Source organism: Orbicella franksi, chromosome 15 (assembly GCF_964199315.1).
Source record: "Orbicella franksi chromosome 15, jaOrbFran1.1, whole genome shotgun sequence".
Taxonomy (NCBI): domain Eukaryota; kingdom Metazoa; phylum Cnidaria; class Anthozoa; order Scleractinia; family Merulinidae; genus Orbicella; species Orbicella franksi.
The window spans coordinates 20,846,872-20,868,653 of record NC_138159.1 but is presented as its reverse complement, the minus strand read 5'-3'; the positions used below and the strand labels follow the sequence as shown (position 1 = coordinate 20,868,653).

General features: G+C 38.8%; 2 protein-coding genes across 7 annotated transcripts in view; one reads left to right on the top strand and one right to left on the bottom strand.

Moving 5' to 3' along the window:
• Nucleotides 1–4,593: 4,593 nt before the first annotated feature.
• On the top strand, nt 4,594–16,780 carry LOC145470808 (PHD finger protein 10-like). Of its 2 annotated transcripts, none has more exons than XM_081454657.1 (16): nt 4,594–4,946; nt 6,325–6,619; nt 7,227–7,304; nt 7,753–7,820; nt 8,329–8,394; nt 8,821–8,949; nt 9,353–9,462; nt 10,175–10,307; nt 10,705–10,791; nt 11,958–12,066; nt 12,635–12,747; nt 13,288–13,363; nt 14,242–14,330; nt 15,490–15,554; nt 16,067–16,176; nt 16,625–16,780. In XM_081454657.1, the coding sequence occupies exons 1-16, from the start codon at nt 4,803–4,805 to the stop codon at nt 16,759–16,761; spliced, it is 1,809 nt and encodes a 602-aa protein (XP_081310783.1). In that variant the 5' UTR covers nt 4,594–4,802; the 3' UTR covers nt 16,762–16,780. The 2 variants fall into 2 exon arrangements, with proteins under 2 accessions (XP_081310783.1, XP_081310784.1); XM_081454658.1 differs by lacking the exon at nt 4,594–4,946 and adding an exon at nt 5,493–5,984 and having other exon boundaries at nt 6,331–6,619.
• Nucleotides 16,781–20,082: 3,302 nt separating this feature from the next.
• The window catches only part of LOC145470825 (homeobox protein otx5-B-like), a 95,996-nt gene continuing 94,296 nt past the window's right edge, over nt 20,083–21,782 (bottom strand). For all 5 annotated transcript variants that reach the window (XM_081454690.1, XM_081454687.1, XM_081454689.1 and 2 more), the window contains one exon: nt 20,083–20,487. In XM_081454690.1, the coding sequence (XP_081310816.1) occupies nt 20,083–20,487 (405 nt within the window). The remainder of the gene's footprint in view (nt 20,488–21,782) is intronic.

Below are 21,782 nucleotides of genomic sequence, written 5' to 3'. Positions count from 1 at the left end.
ACTTCAACGTGGGGGAACTCAAATGCGTTGTGTTAGTTTAATAAAGTTGTTTTGTGTTTCTAATTTCTTGACTCTTTAAGGGGGTATGTTTGCTTGGACCTGTTTACCTGGAGTTAATGAACATTGTTTTTGGGCTTTGTTGGTTTACTCTATTTCCTAATCTTTAATTTGTTTTCCGATCCTTTCGATTCTGTGCTGAGACCTGCTAGCCTTTTCTATTTTTCAATTTTTCCACGTTTCGTGTTAACAATTTTTTTCGACTAAATTTTTCGAGCAACAACGTTGTAATCGTTTTATTTCAGTGCAGTTCCAAGCGGCTTACAGCACGCGTTTGCCCCGCCAGACATTCACCTTTGGAGCAGTAATCCGGTAGGGCAGAACAGCTCTAGTTATGGAAATATGGCGAAAAACTGGTATGAGATAAATTCGCTCTTTCTTCGGCGTCTTTTCTCAGTTCATTCCCAATTCAAGTTAGTCTTGTCGAGTTGTGATGAGAGTTCTTATTTCCATAATATGAGTCAACGAAGGTGAACTGAACTGTTCACCTGAAAATAGGTTTTCGCTTTTGGTGAGCTTGCCATTCGTAAGAAATTGCTGACTCTTTCTTCACGTGGTTTGCATCGTTTTAAATGGTGTTTTTTTCTGTGAAAATAATAACAAAAGCTCTCGTGGGATGACACTTAAATCAGTAAGGAACCGTATATTGGAAGAGTCGCCAGTTTAGTGAGCGAATCGTGCAAGAACCTGCAGCAAATCAAACCGTCTTTCCGGCGTTAAACGGCATAAAATGTCTGATCTTATCTATCTATAAACTCTCGCCAAGCTAGACTCATGTACCCTTTTTCTTCTTTTTACTTTTTTCAATCTGCTTCCGATATATTTAAACAATGCAGAACACTACATATAACGTTACGATCTATAGAGTCGAACTTGTCACAGCACGATGAAAGACATCCGAGAAAACATGGGTTCCGCTTATTAAATTTTTTTGGTTAACACCTTTCTGTGGTTATCGTGTCACTAAAACACTGTGGTCTTGATCGAAAAGGACTAACAAAAGAAAGATTACATGCGGCTATAATATTTTATTTCTGGGTTAGAACTATTAGAACAAGAGATAAAGCACCTTAGTTTTGTAGTCTGGCAGCCTGCAAGTGAAAAACCACAAAGTATAGCGGAAAGAAAACTGTAACACCCCCGTGAGCGGCTTCACACTGTTCTTTTGAGTGGTGTCGTACGAATGTGTGTACATGTAAATGCATGTATACTTAGGTACATTGTAAAAATATATGTACCTATGGTTTACATTGCCTTGACTCAGTCAATTTGATGGAGTTCCAACCTGCAGAATGACAAAATAGGAAGGTTCAAAGGTAAAACTAAAGCAGACAGAACAAAAGATCCTGTGCTGATCAGTCACAAGACAATATAATGCCATATAGCTTATGACACTCCTTGCCATTTCGCGTTGCCGTGTTTAAGATCTAACTACATGATCTCGCCATTAAGTAAGATCCTCGATCGGGTTGTTATTTTTGATGATCCATTCGACTTTAGATCCAAGCCTCTGTTATTTTAGCTTTGTATTCCGCAAACACTGATCTGCTCAATAATAAATCAACGATATCTACATGCGCATCAGACAGCGATGGTTCATCAGGCAGTCTTGTTTATCAGTCCTAGACAACGAGAGACTGCAGAGGCATCTTAACTAGTAGCAGTGTTATTTCTTAAAGATATGATCCAAATAGCTTGAGAAAAGTAGAAAATGGGAAATGCTGATTTCTTCTGCAGTCTGTGCTGTGTTCGCTGAATTGCCATTGTAATTTTGTCCGCTTGACTAAACGCAATGTAGCCGGTGTAATCTAAAGAAGATCCTAGAAGATCATTCTGCAAAAAGCAGCCGTGCTACACGCCATACAACAAAGCTAGCTTTACTTTCATGCTTTCATAATCGAGATAGAACTTCACTAAGTCAAAGACCTGGTACTTAAACAAGTTTTAAAGTAAGCTTAAACCCTCAGGAAGAGAAATATTTTACAAGATCTTGCCACAAAGTGTTCCCTTGTCAAGAGAGTTCAAACAAGTTGTGAAACTCTTTGAAACCTCCGCGACCTCCCACCACCTCTCGCGTGCGATCGGTGTTAACCCCATGAGCGGTAGATAACAGATTAGTAATCGTGTTATAACAGGCTGGGAGGGCAGTGACAGGTTATCTGCGAATGGCGACAAAAGTTATTTTTACATCAGTACAAGAAAACAACCTTTTCATTTAAACGCGGAAGCTTTGGTGCCTTGGGTGTGAACAGGAGCCATAATCGGGGACGAGACCGAAGCAATAATTCTATAGTAAAGTTAGAAAAGGTTACACTGATCTATTTTTGAACATGGTTTCGTTCAAAGTCTTCTTAGGTTTGTTTAAAACAAAAATTTATGGCCACACCGCATTTTTAACCTAATTGCCTAAAACGAGCTTTTAACAAAGAGAGAAATTCTGGTCACAAATTCTTATCAATAGGAAATAAATTCTATTGACCAGCAACCTCTGGGCTTTCTTTATAAACTGCTTATAGGAGAAATTTCCGCTAAGAAGTGAGCTTTCTTACTTCCATCCGGGTTGGTGTTGATATTTTGGGGCATACTGGTTTAGCGTTAAAAGTTGTTTCTGTTGCTTTTCAATCAGTACACACCAAAGGAGCTGCAACTATAGAGGAAATACTAAACAATATCATAATTATAAAGTCATCAACTCTACCCCAGCGGAAAAACCGCCACTTGTGTAAGGCGTGGTGTGTGTGAGCTTTTAGGACTCGTGCGTGAAAACACTGTGTAAAATCACATGGTCTCCTTATGTTATGAAAATGATCATATTCAAGTGCAATCGTTGGTTCTGCATGTCTCAATTAGCTATAGGTGCTAACTTATTGATTTGCAGGTCAAACTTGCGCAATTCTGCATTGAAAACCCTTCATTTTTCGAGTTGAAATCTAACGCTGTGCCTATTTATAATCAAATTAAGACTTCGGGCTTCATAGTGTGATCAAGATTTAATATCCTCTTACAGTGCCAATGCATTGTCTTGTCTTCCGGTAAAGAGAATAACGATAACCATCAACTGGGAGTTACTGCATTTCTCAGAGGTACCACTAAATTCTCATAAATGATATTGAACGACACTGATGAGGGATCATGAACTTTTCAAGCTTGGCCAAGAGTCGGTCAAAACATTGTCTCTCTCTCGTCTACCGAAATACAATAAAAGGAAACAATAATCCAACAGCTTTCTTTGGACGTATAAATGGTAAAGACCAGAACGGACAACAAAAGAGCAGAGAGCGACGGAGCTGGAAAAACGTCGCGTGGGTAAAAATTAAGGGCGCTCCGGGAGTTTTTAGAATTGATTGCTTATGTTTGTTGGCCCAGAATAGCTGGACACTGAAACGAAATCTAGAATGCTTTAGCTCTTGGCAAACAGAATTTTTTTCTGGATAAACAAACTGCTTATTGCTTGTTTATTATAATTAGTTTCGATGATTTGTAAGAGGTAATCTTTCCGTATTTGTTGGGCTCACATTGCAGCATTTACTTTGTTTTCTTTCTACGAGCGACAAAGTGATTGTTTGTAATGTTTGCTTGAAGAGTTAAGAGATTATTTCTCTCGAGGAGGTCATTTGATTCAAGCTGTTGTGGGGGGTCGACAACTGTTCACCATAGAAATTGTGATTTTAGTTATTCATGAAACCATTTTATGCAGTTATACAAATGTAAAACGCCGTAAAAAGTCAGGTTCCTTTAGACAGTCATGTCTTGGTTCAACTCAAACTATTTTCAGATGAATTCAGACGTATACAGCTGAATTCAGAAGGGGTGGTGAATGGTAAATGCGAGACCAGCGCTTTTCTTTGCGAGTCCGAGACATATTGACTTTTTAGATTGCGAGACCGAAACTTCAAAGTGTTTTGAATACGAGCGCGAGGGGCTCAGACTCTTAAAATTCGAGCCCCAGATTTAGTTGAGAGCTATAAGAACATGATGAGCGAGAATGAGCTTGTACAGAAGTCTTACAAAGGAGCCTTTTGTCGTAAATACTTGTGCCTTTACACAATCCCTCAATGGACAACAGATAAGTTCATCGACTTCGTGGGTTTCATCATGAGCTACCGTGGGTTACGTGTGGCTTCTTAATTCCCCTTTTAGCCTTTTAGCCAGCCTTTGCGAACAAGCTGGAACTGGAAATTCGACTATAACACACTACGCCGAGGATATCCTAGAACAAAATAATTGTTTCTGGCGCCAAACTGACGTCGCGGTAAGGTTTGTAGCTTTCTGTGGAATTCAGACAATTTGGCAGAAGTTAGGATTAACTTTTTCTCGGAGATTTGAAAGTTGCTTTATTGAACTTCAATATCAAGTGACGAGAAGACGTCATTTACTCTAACAAACAAACAAATCGGAACTTCGAAGCCCTTAACCTTGCAAAAAGTCGAGACTCCGAGAGAGCTTCGTATAAAAATCTAGACTGCGAGACGCACATAACCGCTAACAAAAACGAGACTGTGAGACCCGTGAAATTCGCCTAAAATTTTGCGAGACCCAGAGTTTTTGAAGGACCATTCGCCACCCCTTTCAGAGTTCACCTCAGTTCCCGGAGAATTCACGTGTGTACGACTGAGAATGTATTTTCTAAATTAACCTCTAGTTTAAGTATTTCCTTGATACACGACTGCTCTCCGTAACTCCCTTTAAGGAAAACAACGGAATGGCACTAAAACGTGATTCCAATTTGGCAATCTTTTGTACGAATGCCCGTCCTTTCGGCCTCGTTGCAGAGAATACGAGGGAAACTGGTACAGTCTGAATTGGTCACCGCGCCTGCAAATGGCCGCTTTGTCGTGACTGCTTGTTCAAAACGTGGAAGACATTTTCGCTTCAGGATGCCACGAAAGGTTTGTTTTAGTCTTGAAATAGTATCGTAGCTCAGCAAATGTAATTTAACTTGTATTTGAGGATGTTTTTCAATCACAAAGTGTAAACAAACGAGCGCTTAGCATGAGTGAATCAATTACCGCAAAGTACCTAGACCGCTCAAAGCAGAGAAATCTCAAAAGTTCTTCCGACTTTTTTATCGTCGTGGGGTCGGTGGTGGTTGCCAAAAAAAATCTTAAATCGATCAAATACAGGTCTGAGTTACACTCCACGACATATTTGTCCAAAACACACTTTGAAAAAAAGGAAAAAAAAACTCATACTGTGCTCACAAAGTTAGTCTCAAGACGAGAAAAATATTGGTGTACAATTTTAGTGACTTGTATGTATGGATGTCGCGTTCTGCGATCTGCAGTAGAAGAAACCTGTCTAAAAATCTGGTTGGAAGCATACAGTCTTGATCAAATTTTCTAGATTCAAAATTATTATTATTATTATTATTATTATTATTATTATTATTATTATTATTTTTATTTTTTTATTTTTTATTTTTTTCCCAACATTTTATTATTATCAAAACATTACTTACATCACTTTCACTGCAAAATGCAAGGTTAAAAAAATTACATTACTAGAAGTAAGATTACAACTAACACTTAATACATAATATATCCAGTCTTGCTTTGAGGCTTACCATATATTAAATTATTACCATTTACAGTAAGGAGAGGAGAGGCTTCCATAGTGACAGAAATTTTGCCTTTTGGCCTTTAGAATAGAACAAAGCTTGGGGGTTTAAATTCGATTTTTTGTAGGAAGATGTGTCTCTTGCCATGAAGGATATAATAATTAAAGATATGCATTTTAGGAAAGATAGATATATTCAAAATTATACACGTACTGTGTCTATCAAAACCATCCATAACCTTTCATAATCCTGTCACTTGTTGTCATTTAAGAAATAGAAAACATGTACAGTGTTTTTATTGAGTTATAGAAACATGAGTGGAAGTTTGGGAGAACAAGAAATGCTGTGGGAACACAAGTCGCAGGCAAGTGTTTCCACAGCTTTTTCTAGTTCTCCCAAGCTTTCACGAGTGTTTCTATAACTCAATAGAAACACGGAAAACATGTTTTCTATTTGTTTTAGAAAACACCATGACGAAAAAAGGAAAAAAGCTTGTTTACTTTGATTATCAAAATGTAAATTCTCTTTGCATGTGCGTCAACAGCTCATGCTAATTCTATGTTTCCATCAAGTTATGCAAACATGATTCTTAACCAATCAGCGGGTGTATTTTCTTAGGGCTGTTTTCTAATATAGCATACTGATACATGCACTTGTAGGAAGCCATATAATTGTTCATTTACTCATTAGTCATTTCATTAATTTTGTAGAGAAAGACAGCAGTATCAAAGGAACCAAAAGCCTCTACAGAAAATGAAACACAAGAGGAACAGCAACAGGAGAATTTAACAAATGATCAAAATACATGTAATGCCAAACTCACGAGTGAAACAGTGGACAAACAAGCTCCCCAGCCCTCTACCCCAGAAACTGGTCCAGAGTCCTTTTCAGCTGAGAGAATGCTTGAATACCAATGGCCCCCTGACCGGACAGGAGAGTTTTATGTACTCCGACATCAAGTTTGTCAGTTCTTAGAAATTGAAAGTCTTGAAGAGAAATATCCAGGCAAGTGCTCAGTGGTCTTCATTTGCAATGTCCTTGTCCCAACTCTTTCAAGTATTTTATGGGTTTAATTTACTGTACCGTGTTGAATGCACACACCAGGGGGGGGGGGGGGTACTAAATAGATATGGGTGGCCCCAAACAGTATGGTTTTTAGCCATTTTGGTCATAAACTAGGGTATGGTTTTTGCTCTTAAGTCTTGAATTAAGTATGTTTTTTAGAGGGAGCTACTTTTTCATCATTATTAATAAGACCATCAACAAAAGCCCTTCATAAATTATTTTTAGGGCAACTGTGCCATCCACAACAGCCATTCACAGGGTATCAAATTTTTGGTCTGGTCATAAGCAGGGTAGGGGAAATAGCAGATTTTGGTCATAAAATTAATAGGGTAAGGGTTTCTGGAAACAGGCGGGACAGCCCCACCCAATTTTTCTGGGAGTACCCCCCCCCCTCCCCTGGAATGCACAAATTGCGCCTTGCTGTACATGTAGAAGAAGGAATGAGAAGCTATGTACAGAATGTTGTGTGTGATTTTTTTAAAATAAGATAATATTATTGTTCCCTGTGACATGGCTCTCGTGAAGTCATTGATATTTTTATGTTCAGATCTGGAAAAGCATATCATAGCAGAAGACGAGAAACTATATGTCAAAGAAAAAGGGATTATCACAGATGAAATTCAAGGTACATATACAAATAATTCTTGTAAACTATTTGGAATCCTCTTCTTCTGTGTATATGTAGATTGTACATATTGTGAAACTACTGATATTAAAAACATGGGAAAACCCATGCATTACGTACAATGTACTTTTGCACTAACGCAGAGTTCTCCATAAGTACCAGGGACTAGTTTTAAATCCCTGTCACTTCTTTACATGCTATCCTGAGATATGATGTAACAAAACAGTGCCACCAATAAAAATTATTAGCTGGGTGCCTTTAGCCTATCAGAATTGAGACAGTGACATCAACATATTTGTACAAATTGATCTTCCAGTTAAAATTTTCAATTGAACCCTGCCCTGCCCAATATAGACAAATGTGACCCAAAATTGTTCTCCTTTAAGTTTCATGAACTCAGAGAAGGTGGCTAGTGTTAATATTATTATCATTTGCCTCTTACACATAGAATTAGTGGCATACAAGACAGAGGATATCTGTCAACTTATGATCGATGGCTTTCCGAAAAAATATCAGGTGAGATATAAAGTGACAATTCCATTAATTTTATTTCTTGTTTGTTTGTTGTTGTTGATATAATAATAATAATAATAATAATAATAATAATAATAATAATAAATAAATAAACAAAAAATAAAAAAATCCTGAAAAGCAATATTGATTAACAGGCAAACAAATAAATATTTAAGTACGTGTGTACAAAACAGCCGTAACAGAAAGTTGTAATTACTGTACATCACCAACTATAGATGAATTGTATTTTGAAACTTGTTTATACATTTCGTTTGTTGTAGTGAAACTTTGAAGAAGCAATAGAGACTGCAAAATTACATATTAGAATACTAATATAAACTATTGTTGTCATGACTAAATCAAAGACAGGAGAGATTGGGAATATTTCCACATGTGAGTTGTTTTCTTGTTACTGTACTTTTATTTGCAGTGCAATAATGAATAATAGAACGAAAATTGCTGGTACGATGTAACCACATTTTACATGTAAGTTTATCTCATTTTTTTAAAGGAGTACATTAGAGTTGCTCATATCAGAGAACGTCAAAGGCTCATTCAAAAAGCAGAAGAAGAGAAGGTACTGACAGTGTAAAGAGCTACTAATGTCCTTTTTCTTTGTCTAGACTGTCACATGTTCATGGACATAATAATTTACCATGACAATATTATGATGGTAAATTATGCAGCTCCCTCACAGGTTTCATCCTGATATAGAAAAGCTTGATGTAATTAAATTCATAAATGTTGCACAGAAGCATTTCTATAATTTGGAAACTCAGACTCTCCACCTTTAGACCTGTGTAATGCTGTACATTTATGTACGGTACGTCATTAGCTTAGTATGAAAAATTCCATGTCATTGTATCTCATGAATATGCCTCTATGCTACTGTAGATTAGTAATAACCTGCATGATGAGAGGTTATTGTTTTCTTATACCAACCTACATGTAAGTTTACATTGAGTATAGAACTCAAACTATTTGTTTTCATCTTCCATTTTAGAAAGCACTGGAGACGAGGAAAGTGGCAAACTACATTAAGCGAGCCATCAAAGATGCAGCTGAGTTTAATGCACAACTGGCCCAGCAGAGAAGAGAAGAGAGGTGTTCATACTTTGATATGCAGACACAAGTAAGATAAACCTTCTGTAAATCCCTAGAAACCTAGACTTCACAGTTACATTTAAGTATTGCTCATCTATTGCTTTGTTTTTGCTTCATTACAGAGTGTACCATTCAACTACATGTATGTATTTCCTTGCCTTTGCATTAGTTGCCACCCTTCATATAAGTGCCTCCTGTGAACCAGATATTTAAAATATCATTATTGCCACCTTCTTTTTCACATTCAAGTTATCTCTATCCTCACACTCTTATTAACTTGCTCTTGCATACTCTTACATGCAAGTTTGAACATGGCCAAGTTTATTATAATTATTTACTTAAGGTTGTACGTATGTAGACTAGGTGAAACTAGTCTAGTAATTCCTTGAACATCTACATGTATATAAGCGTGAACATTTTTGTCATTGTAGATAATTCATGTCCCATCCAATAAGACGACAAGATTACCAAAGCAATGCACCAAACCAAGTCTATATCCTGTTTCTCTTCTACCAGGACAATTCCAGGAATACTTCAAAAGGTAATTTCTCTCTGCAACTGACTATACATAAATCTGTTTAGCATTAAGGCTGGCCATTGATTTAAAAGTGTCTGCTTCCCTAGGAACATACAATAAAGGTGTGGCAGATCAGTGTAGATTGTTAGAACATGAAGTGTGAAATTCTAGTTGTAAATGCTTCAGACAGCCCTTGTCTTACAATACTTTTTGATGCATTTTCAGTAAGTTCAATTCTGAAATGTGTATAGATAACTAGTTTAGTTTGTTCATTCACCCAAGCCAATTTAAAGGCTGTTTTATTTTTCTTTTTTGCTTTATGTGTACATGTGTAAAAACCAACTCGTTCTGTAAAATCTGTGGTACTTAACAGAGTTTTAAAAATTGTGCTGATTTTTATCCACACTCTCAATTTTTCATCCAATATGGGGAAAATCAAGCCAGCAAGTCATAGCCTGTGAGTTAACCTTTAGTCTTGCAAATTTGCTAAGGGTATTCCAGTCAGGTAAAGGGAAAATAATATTATGAAGCACTTCATGCTATGAAAACTGTAGGTACATGTCAGCATCTGTGTCAATCTGCTTCTCTAATCTACAGGATCAGATTAAGTTTTATCAAATGAATTATCACTCAATGATTCTCAGCATACAAGATATTTTTCATTTCTATTTGTTTTCAACATTTTGAAAGGAAGGCAGAAGAAGATGTTGATTTTTTTTTTCTGTTGATAATACAGGTACAGCCCAGAGGAACTGAACAACTTTCCACTGGGCACTGTGATGGAAATGCCAAAACCACCACTGCCTCCTGCCCCATATGTACCCCCACAACAAGAAGAATCTGAGGAATCTGATGACATATCTCTGCCAGTAGGTTGAGCTTAACTTTCTCTTTAGTGTAAAGGCTAATCTGAAAAGGTCCAAATCTGTGATTGCAACTCCAAATGGTCCTCTATGGCTTGAGTTAATATTATGCAATTGTTTATACATGTAGCTTAGAAAATATCGCAGACCATATGCTCATACTTGCATGTTTATAAATCATTACATTTGTTGCTGATCTATGTATGCAAACTCACTATAATTATGGCATCCACTGCTTCCAGTGTACTGCCAATGCATATTGCTTCATACCTCAGGTAACAGAGCATTCTGTTGAAGCTTACTACGGAAATGCAGTGATCATTTCTTCTCTCCCACTCATTTTAAGAGTAAGAGAACACTTATCTGATGATGTTTTATAATTTCACATTATATTATGAATCAGGAGTCAACAGGAGACGAGGTGAGTGGAAGCAGCTCAGAGGAGGAACCCGAAGAACCTCCAGCAAAGAAAACTCCTGGAAAATATAAAGTAAGTTTATTGGCACAAGTGCAAATACAGGTATGCTGCATATGTTATAGATGCACATCACACTATTCACCTGACTCTGAAGGTGATTTCCAATTGTCGAAACATCAGTTACCAACAACAATTCTTTTATAGAACTACAGGTACCCTCACCCAGACAATCATACAAGATGAACTAGATGCATACCAGTGTGTTTCCCGCAGATGTTTGTCTTCTTCTGGAGAGGGGGGGGGGGGGGGGGGGAGAACCATAGAAAAAGGACAGGGGTGCTTGTTGTACCTTTTAGGGCTTGAAAAAGTAATTTTGGTACCTCTTAGAGTGTTGAGCCTCAAAAGCTCCACAGGGAAAGCTTTTGTGGTACCTTATAGGGTATTTTGCCAAAAAATTATAGCAGGAAATAATGTACTGTTTTAGAATTGGTACCTCTTTAGGGTGAAAAAAAAATGCCACACCCAGAAAACAGGATCTTGGTACCTGTTAGGGGTTCTTTTCAAAATTTCCGATGAGCACCCCCCTCCTTTTTATATTGGAGTGTCCCCCCCCCCCCCCTCGCCACCTCTGGGGTCTTCTCACTTAACATCAATTCCTCTCCCTACAGTGTAATTTGTTTGTCTTTGGTCATTGGGCAATCATAATGATACAATGTATGTGCAACATAAATGCTATCAGATATTTCTGTCTTTGGGGGTAGCCTGAGAGATGCAATGCTTGTTTACGAAAAGAGTAAGCTTCTCCTTAGGTGCTGACTGCATAGTGCTGAAATTTTTGTCCAAACCATGGCAGTCCTGATCTAAGCGTTTGTGAGGATTGTTATCTGTCCAAGACAGTCAAGCTATGTTTGAAGCCTTGTCAGCATCCTCATGTTGAAGTCTTGGGTATACATGTAGCATGTGCAGAGACTCTTAACACACACAATAAAAACAACATTGACATTGCAATTTGTCCATGTGTTATCAAGTAACTTCAGAGAGTTTTGTTTCCATCCAGAGAGGAGGATTTGCAGTCCTCAGCAGTATTTTTAAGTACAAGACGGATTTGGTCCATTTTATTGAAACATTTGTAAATGAAAGATTCTAGTAGCCCACAAACTGATCTTCTTTGAAGATAATTAGGTTCCAGTAATAAGTGTGTTTATACAATGTTAATGTATTACCATTTATCTCCACAGCCACCAAAACGCCCTGATGCTGTTTGTGGTATATGCTTGAAAGGCCCTGATACAAACAAGAAAGGATTGCAGGAGGATCTTATACACTGCTCACAATGCGAAAACAGTGGTATGTCCAATTTTGTACCTAAAATGTTGTAGGCACTATGCCATCATGTGCATATTACGTTATATTTGTCAGCTAGGAGGTCTGTATGGTGAAAAACTGTGCATTTTCAAGTCTGAGGTCACAGTTTTTCACAAAACAGACCAACCCTAAGACAGTAAATAACCAATTCATTTTTTCCTTTCTCTCTCAAATCACTGTTATAATTGATGACCTTTTCCACACACACATCGTATGCGGCTTACGTGACTGTGGTCAGAGATTGGACTTGAAAATCTGGACCACGCTAACAACCAATCAGATTGCAGGATTTGTTACCGTGCCCTCTTGGAAAACAATAAATGTACTTATGTGCATGTAGATGATGGTGTTGTGCATGTCCATCTGTGTAGTGTAATGTAATCCTAATGTTCACAAGCACACGTGATAGTCAATAAATAGATCTGCACTTTGCCTCTTGTGGTGTTGTTTATAACTGTTACATTTTTTTCCGTTTTGAAATTTTAAGTTGTGTAAAAACCAGCTATACGCTGGCAAGAAACCAAGGTCATTTACTTGTATGTTTGCACAGGTCACCCATCATGTCTGGACATGAACACCCAGCTGGTTGCTGTGATCCAAACTTATCCCTGGCAGTGCATGGAGTGCAAGACTTGCATCATCTGTAGAGATCCATTTGATGAGGTAATTATTATTGTCCTCAAAATATTAATTGAGGAATAAAACCATAGTTGCTACGTACAGTTCCACCCCTATTAAACGGCCACCCTTGGAGAAATGGATAGTGGCCGCTTAAAAGAGGTAAAAACAATAGAAAAACCTCATCGGGACTTTGATTACTGGCCGCCTAAAAGGGGTGGCCGTTTAATAGGTGGCTGCTTTATAGGGTTCGACTGTAGTTTGTAATCTGATACAAGGAACTCGAGACACACACATGTACGTGTACGTAGGTTTCATTTGTTGTGTATTATGTAATTGATTCGGGTATTCGGGTAATCAATGCAGCATCTATGCAAGTCCTTTTTTGCTATACCCCCGTCCCTCCCTGTTGTCCCTTCCCCAGCCTCCCACGAGCCACTGACGAATCTGTAAAAGATCTCTTTTGTATGAGATCTCCCCTCTGTTTAGTCTGTCCTGACTGTGGGTAGTATACAGTAATCGCAAAGCTGTAATTATCACAGAATTTATTCGTTTGTACTCAAATGAAGAGTTGTTTGTTTACAGGATAAGATGTTATTTTGTGACGAGTGTGATCGTGGATACCACAGTTTCTGTGTAGGATTAAAGCAAATACCTGTAGGTGAGTATCAGTGACACGGTGCACTTGGAAAAATACCTATACTCTTGGATTTGACCTTCTTTGCTTTCTTCTGCAAGGCCACTGAGAAGTAAATAATCTAGCAAGCGTTCCCATACCGGAAGAGCTTTTCCGCGGCATTCTGGCCGCGCGCAAATTGGAGCGGGAGCAAAAACTTCGACGAAGCAGGGAGTGACGTTCCCTCGCTCGCCCCACCACCCCCTCCCTTGTCGATTTTTTTTCTCTAGCTCCAATTTGCGCGCGGCCAGAATGCGGAAAAATCCCTTCGTACCTGAACGCTTGCTATGCAGGCTAAGAAGTAATTCTCTCTCCAGTGTGTTGAAGGTATTGTGATAAATTTCATTTAATTCACTGAATGCAAAAGGTTACAAACTTACATGTAACAATGCTACGAAAACGTCTTTCCTGTTCTGAGAAACTGTTGCGACTTCTGCAAAACAAAATTGGTTTCTAGGACTTTGCTCAGTATCATTCTAACACTTGAGGCAAAATATTCGACGAAAAACTTACCGACTTTTCATACGGTTGAAGTGTGAAATTTCTTTCACCCTATAAGCGAATTAGTACTTTATTCTTCTCTTTAATTTGCTGGTAAATTTTTAATGTTATTGTAAACAAATGAATCGTCGACATTTTGCTTATGTGTACAATCTTTTGACCATGGGAATGAGATACATATAGGCAAACCATTCACATCACTCTGAGGTCGATTTCTCAAAAAAAGAATACCTTGTGCTTCAATATTTCTCATGAAACGGTTACTTTTGATGGGTATCACTTGTTTGTGAATGATAATTATGTTGTTGTTATTTTTGTGTGTTGTTTTCTAAATAAAGAGTTTGTGATTTTTCTTGTACCAGGTCGCTGGACCTGTGACATGTGTGGTATGTGCGCCTCGTGCTTAAGGAGATCGCCAGGTGAAGGAAACACTTCCAGATGGAAACACGAGGTTTGTTCATCAACATTAATTTTCTCCTTACACTATCAATACATTATCAACCAGCAGGGTGATGAGAATAAGGAAATGAATCTTCTAGAAAATAACGTTTTCATTTACATTGTACATCTTAAAGAGCTGTAATTTCAATTTGCTGGATAACAAACAAAGATGATGAGAACTAATTAGAAATTGGCATAGGTGTCCTCCCTACTCAACTTTAAGATTGGTGATGTGTGTTGTCGTGAACCATCATTACCCGTAATTCGGAAAACAATTTCAGATCCTTTGCTGCGGAAACATAGCGAAATTTGTTTACTCCTACAGAACACGAGTTAGACTGAAACAACATCCGGCAAAATTATCGTTTAACTGCACCCTCAAGGTTTTAGAGATGTACCGACGAGAAAATAACAAATTCCATCAGGTCGTTACGTACGTCAAGCAATAGGGAGTTTAAGAAAGCCGCGACGGCAACGGCAACGGCAACGTTGCTAAACAAAAGGTTTAATGAGCGGAACAATGGCTGTGCGCGTGCGTTATAATTCTTTGTACATTCCATTGCCGTCCTCTGCAAAACAGCAAAATGAAATGACCAAACTCTGCGCTGTCTGGAGAACGTGAACCACGATGGCTAATTTCAGGAACTTTTATTTCGAATTTATCGATGTGTCCGAGATTCAGTTTCGTGATGGCTTTGACAGTGATAAACAAAGTAAATGACTTTTGGGTACCGCGAGATTCGTAGATAAAATATAAAATCATTTTTTTAATCCACGTTGTCCTCGGCGTCGCCGTCGTGGTTTCTTAAAAAAAGTGTCACAACTGAGAGTTCTCTCCATAAAGCCCGGTATAAAGGAACCTAAGAGCTTTGGAGCTATTTCGAAGTTTTATACTCTACTGTACTGTAAATTTTTCGGACGGTTTTATTTTCGGACACTTTTTTTGTCCGAATGTGAAATCGTCCGAAATTTTTTTGCAAGTAATGTTCCTTTTGACATTGTCGCATACGCTTTTACGCTTTTGTAGGACAATCTTTCTTGAAACAGCCCTTTGTGTAAGGGAGTGGTTTGTTGCACTCCTTCAAAGCCGTTATCTGGGCCGACCTGCATTGCTTCCTTCTCCCTGACTGCCGTTCCCTTTCTAATTGACTTTACTCTCCCCTCCACAGTACACCAAGCCGCGTGACGGATCCGAGGTGCAGTTTTTACAAACCCTGTGCACTGCGTGTTCAAGGTAAAGCAGAAACAGTTAGAATGCAACTGTTTACAGTATACTATCTGGACTGTGATTAGAGACGGGCCATTATTTTTTTGAGGGGGGTGAACAATTTTCTGGGGCATGAGTTGTTTTCTCACCTTTAGGTTGTCTATGATTTTTTTTGTTCAACAATGACTTGTGCAAGTATTTTCTTAAAAGTCAAACACAGGACCTGGATAGTAAAAAGCACTTGCTCGATGTTTTTTTCTTAATGGCTCCCCTTTCACGATTTATTTCTTCAGCAGTTTTTGCTATGCAGGAATTATTTTTTTTAGAAATTGCCTACTCCCCCCTCCCTCCCCCCGCCCCGCCCTCTCCTCTAAAAATAATGGTCCGTCCCTCATAGCTCACGTGGATGGAACTTGTCAAGCATTATCACTAACTTGCATGCAGTATTATTTATTATACTGTAGAAAAAGAGTTTAAGCCCTTTTGAGTATATTTGCGAGTAACTGTGAAACTAGATATTTTACACTTTGGTCTCACAGGTTATTCAGAGCTGGGAATTTCTGCCCAGTTTGTTTAAAAGTCTACCGAAACGACGAATCTGACTTGCCTATGGTGTGCTGTGACATGTGTGATCGCTGGGTCCACACAGGTTTGGATAAGTTACCTTTACACAGCTTTTTTAATGACACTGGTTCGTGAAGATCTCCTTTTTACTTCATCTTTTCATATTGCTTGTGAACGATTGTTTTTCGTGGCATCTTCCATCGAAGTTGTATGGGTAGAAGACTTATTACTGAACAAAAAATACAACACTGACCAGGTACAAACGCGATATCTGTCTCGTCCGTCAGCCTTAATAGGGACGCTTCACCTTCTACAGCCTCATGGTAGGAAGTTTTTCAAAAAAGATGTATTTACGTATTGAACCGCTTTTCCCCTTCGTTAGATGTGTCTACCAGGCCTAACTTGGAATTTCGGCGTTGAATCTTCACACAAAATTGACGATAAATCTGAAAATCGGTCACAAGAAAGTCGCAGCTTTCTTCCCCCAAATCAGCTTACTGGTTTCACCCATGCAAACAATTTTACATTTACAGATTGTGATGGCATCGACGAGAAAGCCTATGCACAACTGGCCAGGACTAAGAGCAAGTACAGCTGTGTGCTGTGCCGCGGAGAGAAACAGGAGAGAATGGATTCCTTTCACAGAAAGAACAGAAACAAGACCACCTAAAATTACACATCACTATTTATTACTTGGTGCATCTAACTTTTATCGGTATTCTCTTGTTAATACTCTCATAAATAATCTTGTGCTCGCTTTGGTAAAGTTCAAAGCCTGCTACCGTACTCGTGTCACTTGGTTTTAGCCCGCTCATTTAGAGAAGTATTCCGTTACTGTTTTCATCGCGGTCGTTGATGCTCACTTCAGGTGAAACGCGCGCAAAACCGTCCAAACGTGCCTCTTTTACAAATTGGGGCAAATTTCGCAAACGTGCTGGAGCACCATCGTAATTCAGCCGAGCTGGTAAATTCGGTGTTGAGAAATCTCGAAACGAACACGGCCAAAATGATCATGAAAGAACCATGCCCAGAATTTAAAGATAGAACTAACCATTTTTCATTCCAGATTAGATGGTACACTATTCAAATATTGCAATACTGTGTACTCGGACAGCTTGTATATGTTAATTCCAGAATTGGTCAATATCTAATAGTTCAAGAGCACAACATTCGACTGAAGAGCGTCATGTGCCATTTGTAGGCAGTCACTGTGGGATCCGATAAGAAAACATCGTGTTGCTGGATCTGGTAACCTTTTTGCGCTTCTTGCGGCTTCCGGCTCCTGCGGCGTAATTTTCAACTTCTTGCGTTTCGACAGCTCTTGCGGGTAAACCTCAAAACACGTCAGTTTCACTTTTTTGCTGGCTTGCGTCTTTTTGCGACCAAAGAAGTTCTTGCGCCACTTATTGCGTGTGCATTGTGGGCCTTTTCTGAGAAAAAGGACAGACCTTTGTTGCGTTCCTATTTAGATGGGTCTCTTCTCGAACAAGGAGAACAGCGGAATATTTTTGATGGTTGTCTAGGCACAAGAAAAGAGGGCCATTGTTGTAGTCTTGATCAGATGGACGTCTGGTCAGAAACGCGTACATTATGGCTTATAGTTGAGTCTAATCTGAGATGGGTCCCTGCTTATGACCGAGAAGTACGAGTCTGCCTAGACACAATAAAAGGGGCCTTATATTGTAGTCTAAATTAGATGGGTGTCTACTCTGGGAGACATGAAATATAGCGTATACTGCAGTCTCACCTAGATGGGTTTCTACTCGTACAAACGAAGTGACGGGAAAAAAATCATTTTATTTTAAACCAGATGGTTGTCCGCTCCGAGGGACAATGAAATAAGGCTTATTTGGTTGGCTGTCTAACTTGGGTAAAGGGCCTATTTTGCGGTTTTAATTAGATGGAAGTATCCAAACACAGAGAAAAAAGTAGGGCCTGCGATACACCGCAGATTCCTGACAAAAAAAAAAACAAAGTTCTCTAGGTAACAAATTGTTAAATTTGTACCCAGATCTCCCTCCGTTTGACGCTGGGTTCGAGATTAACAAATTGTGACAACGTGGATGGTTGTGGAGGTGGGGTTCGGGCCAAAAAAAAGCTAGTGTTTTTTTTTAAGATCAAGAGCACTGTTGAAGGGAAGGAGCGAAATCGGATAGTTATTGCAATCTTAAAAGTTTTTTTTTTCAAAATGTTAATTTTACTGCAAAGTTCTGATCAAAATTGGAATCTTAAAATTTGCTTCAGAACAACAACAAACGTATTTCAGTGAATGATGGCCTTCATCGTGTAAATAACTAATATCAGTGAGATATCCGATCCGTCTAGTGACTTCCGTCAGTTATACCTTGACTTTACAATGTGATGTAAGTGCAAAAGCTCTTGTTTGACAATGCCTGACTCATTCCGATAGCTGGCGCAATTTCAGTCAGCAGTGATTCCTACGGAGTAACTGGTAAGCAGATGGTGATCATGAGCAATCTTAAAACGCATGCGCTCTAATCAGTAGTTACCAGGCGTCTGATTCATTTAGATTTAAACCGATGGCCTTATTCGCATTTGATTTCTCGGCTTTCACGGGGTAGAGAGTATTTTAATATAATCCCAGTTTAACATGGCGACTTCAACCTATTTTCCCTTACCTACCCAAGCTCCGTGTATAATGGGCCGGGTTAGCGAAACATGTCTTGTTGTTGTAAACGACTGTCATACTACAGCAGGATAGTGAATTTGAGAGGGTGGGAGGGGAGGGTTGGGAATACCTAAAATGGGGAAGGTATACTCTTTTCAGCAATGCTATTGAAAAAACGGGTTGCTACAACGGGCAAAACCAATCCAAAATGTGTTAATAACTGTGTTCCCTCTAATTTGCCAAAATTACAATTCAAAGTCAGGAATGTCGACACAAGAATAACGCTAAGCAATCAAATTCTTCCAACTAGTTACATAACAAAGCGTAGCAAATGCATGCCTACCGGTCAGAAGAAATTGTACGTTGAACAGTGATAAGTGATGAAAATCCGCATATCCCTTCATTCTAATTTATTACTGGTTCGTTGAGTTCATTATGTGTTAAGGAAATTCGAGAACAAGTTACTATGCGTTGATATGTGTTTATGTGCTTTGATTTATGCAAATGTACTAGCGTCTCTAACTGCATTGGAGGAAAGCCTCCATTTATATAAACATAAGTGAACAAGGATGCACGTGAAAAATTAAGAAAAAAATATATGTCTTGCTGGTCACTTTTGAAACGAGAAGGGTTTGGGAAGGAATCAAAACTTAAAGGGTTGCGTTATAGTTTGCCAGTTGCCAGTTCATGAACCATATCCACTTTTCCGAATCTCAGTTATCTTCCTTTTTTTCCTGCTGTTTCATCGTCACTTTTTCGTGTTTGGTGTAAACAAAGTATTTGGCTAGAAAACAATTTGCCCATTGTATGACAAAGCATTTCTCAGCGTTAGTGACTTTTGAGAGTTTGAACGTGTTTAGATGAAAAGACAACCATTAGAAAAGTCTACTCGTATTTAGGACAATGCTTCCCTGCTAACTTTCTAGCAACCCTTTTCTTGTTACATTTCTTATCACATTCCTCCACTCGCATTCGGCGTAACTCTTGAGCCGTTGAGATGCTCTATGATAGATACGCAGCTCCTCGTTTCATAAATGACCAACCTGCTTTCTTTAGCAATAAAACTCTGTATTAATGAACTCTAACAGCGATCGTTGTTGTTCTAATCTCACGTCTAGTGAGACAGCTGTGCGCTTAAAATCTTATTTACAATACTCCATCTTAAAGTTAGCATGAACTGCCCGTTTGGGAGTTTTGCCGAATCCAAACGTTCGATGTGCTTGTCTAGCGTACTCTTTGTCACGTTCGGACATCTTCGGCAATCTTCGTGAGAAACTCGGTTCTTACTCTTCCCTTCGGCGAAGACGACTCTTGTGCACGACTTCTTAGCAAGATATACAGACGTTTGTTCCTAAACAGTCGTTACATATGTGTTGGGGGGTAAGCCTGCTCGCCAGGCCTGTTCATATGCATGTAAGGTGACGACATGTAAGAACAGTCCGAGTTTGGTCGATAATACGGCGGAGGTGCAGGCGCAGGGGGAGGGTGAGGGGGAGGCATGAACACCGGACCAGAATTGTTTGTCAGCACGGGAGGAGTTGGGAAATTTTGACTGTGTGTTAGTGGCGTCGATGCTGGGCCGTTCTGCCATATGTTGTTGATGTTCGCACTGCAGCTTGGCAGCTGGTAAGGCGAAGGACTTGATTTCTTTTGCTCGATTTTTGAAGGAGGAACTGTTCCAGGCGAGGATTTCTTCTCGAGTTTTCGTTTATTTTCGGCGGCTTTGTCCAGTTGACGGCACTTGGCTCTTCTGTTCTTAAACCACACCTAAAACGGTAAAAATACAACAAAAGTCAGTCATGATGATTGCTGGGATAAGCTTCGGAGGATCTCCGCTAGCGAAGCATAAACTAATTTCACCGTAACCAATCTTTGATTGCTTTATCGATATTATCTTACTGCGCTTAAAATATGACTATTGCTACTTACACAAAGAAATTGCATTTTATTTTAACTGCACTGATAAACGTGTACTTTTAATATTCAACGGTAGACTTCAAAAAAATTGAAGATTGACTTTGTTTTAGTTGTCGTTTTAACAAATTCAATCCAAACCTCAGTTATACAACAAACTGAAAACTGCCTTGAGATAGTCATCTCTATATTGCACCTGTCAACGTAACTTGTCAGTCTCGCGTGAGATATTTCATCAGATCTTGATCGGATTTACTCTGGAGTATGCCTTCGTTCCTCTATGGATAATCCTTCTAACAGCCTTCTTTGTTCAGACCGGTGATACAGGATTTATCCCACTGCTTGTATCAACCGTCCGACTGGGATTAAAAGTTTTAAAATTGTTTTTGTCTGGCCATGGGAATGACGATTTACGCAATCTTCTACCGCAATTTATTCGCATTTTTTAAATCATTACACCACCGCGAGCTTGATGTAACAAAGAAGCAGAGAAAAAAAAAACTATAGCGATTTTTATCTTAATCTTCTTTACGTTTTATTTCAAAGTAAAATGGGCAAGATAAGAGATAGGTTTAGCTACTCCTGTTTTGTATACATTAAGTGACGGGTTTTGCGTGGAATACTGGTACATATAAAAGTGAAAAACTAGTCACAGTCGACAATGATTCAAATTATTAACAGAAGTTTTAATAACTAACGGCAAAGGGAAGTGTTGTTCAACGAGTTTTCATTCGTCCACACACGTAAGAGTTAGAACCACCTTGTACAACATGACAAACGGTATCACATGAAAGTGCTGCTCAATAGCTTTCATTTGAATGGTAACACACTAGGGTTTCATCCACAGACTTAGAAGAAAAGATAGAATCACCTTGTACAACATAATAAACAGTACCACATGAAAGTACTGCTCAATAGCTTTCATTTGAATGGTCACATACCAGGGTTTCATCCACAGACTTACAAAAAAAAGATAGAGCCACCTTGCACAGCATAGTAAACAGTACCACATGAAAGTACTGCTCAGTAGCTTTCATTTGAATGGTCACATCCTAGGGTTTCATCCACAGACTTAAAGGTAGAGCTTGTATAACATTTTCATGAAAGTCTGATCAATAGCTTTTACTTGGTCCGTCATGTCACCAACA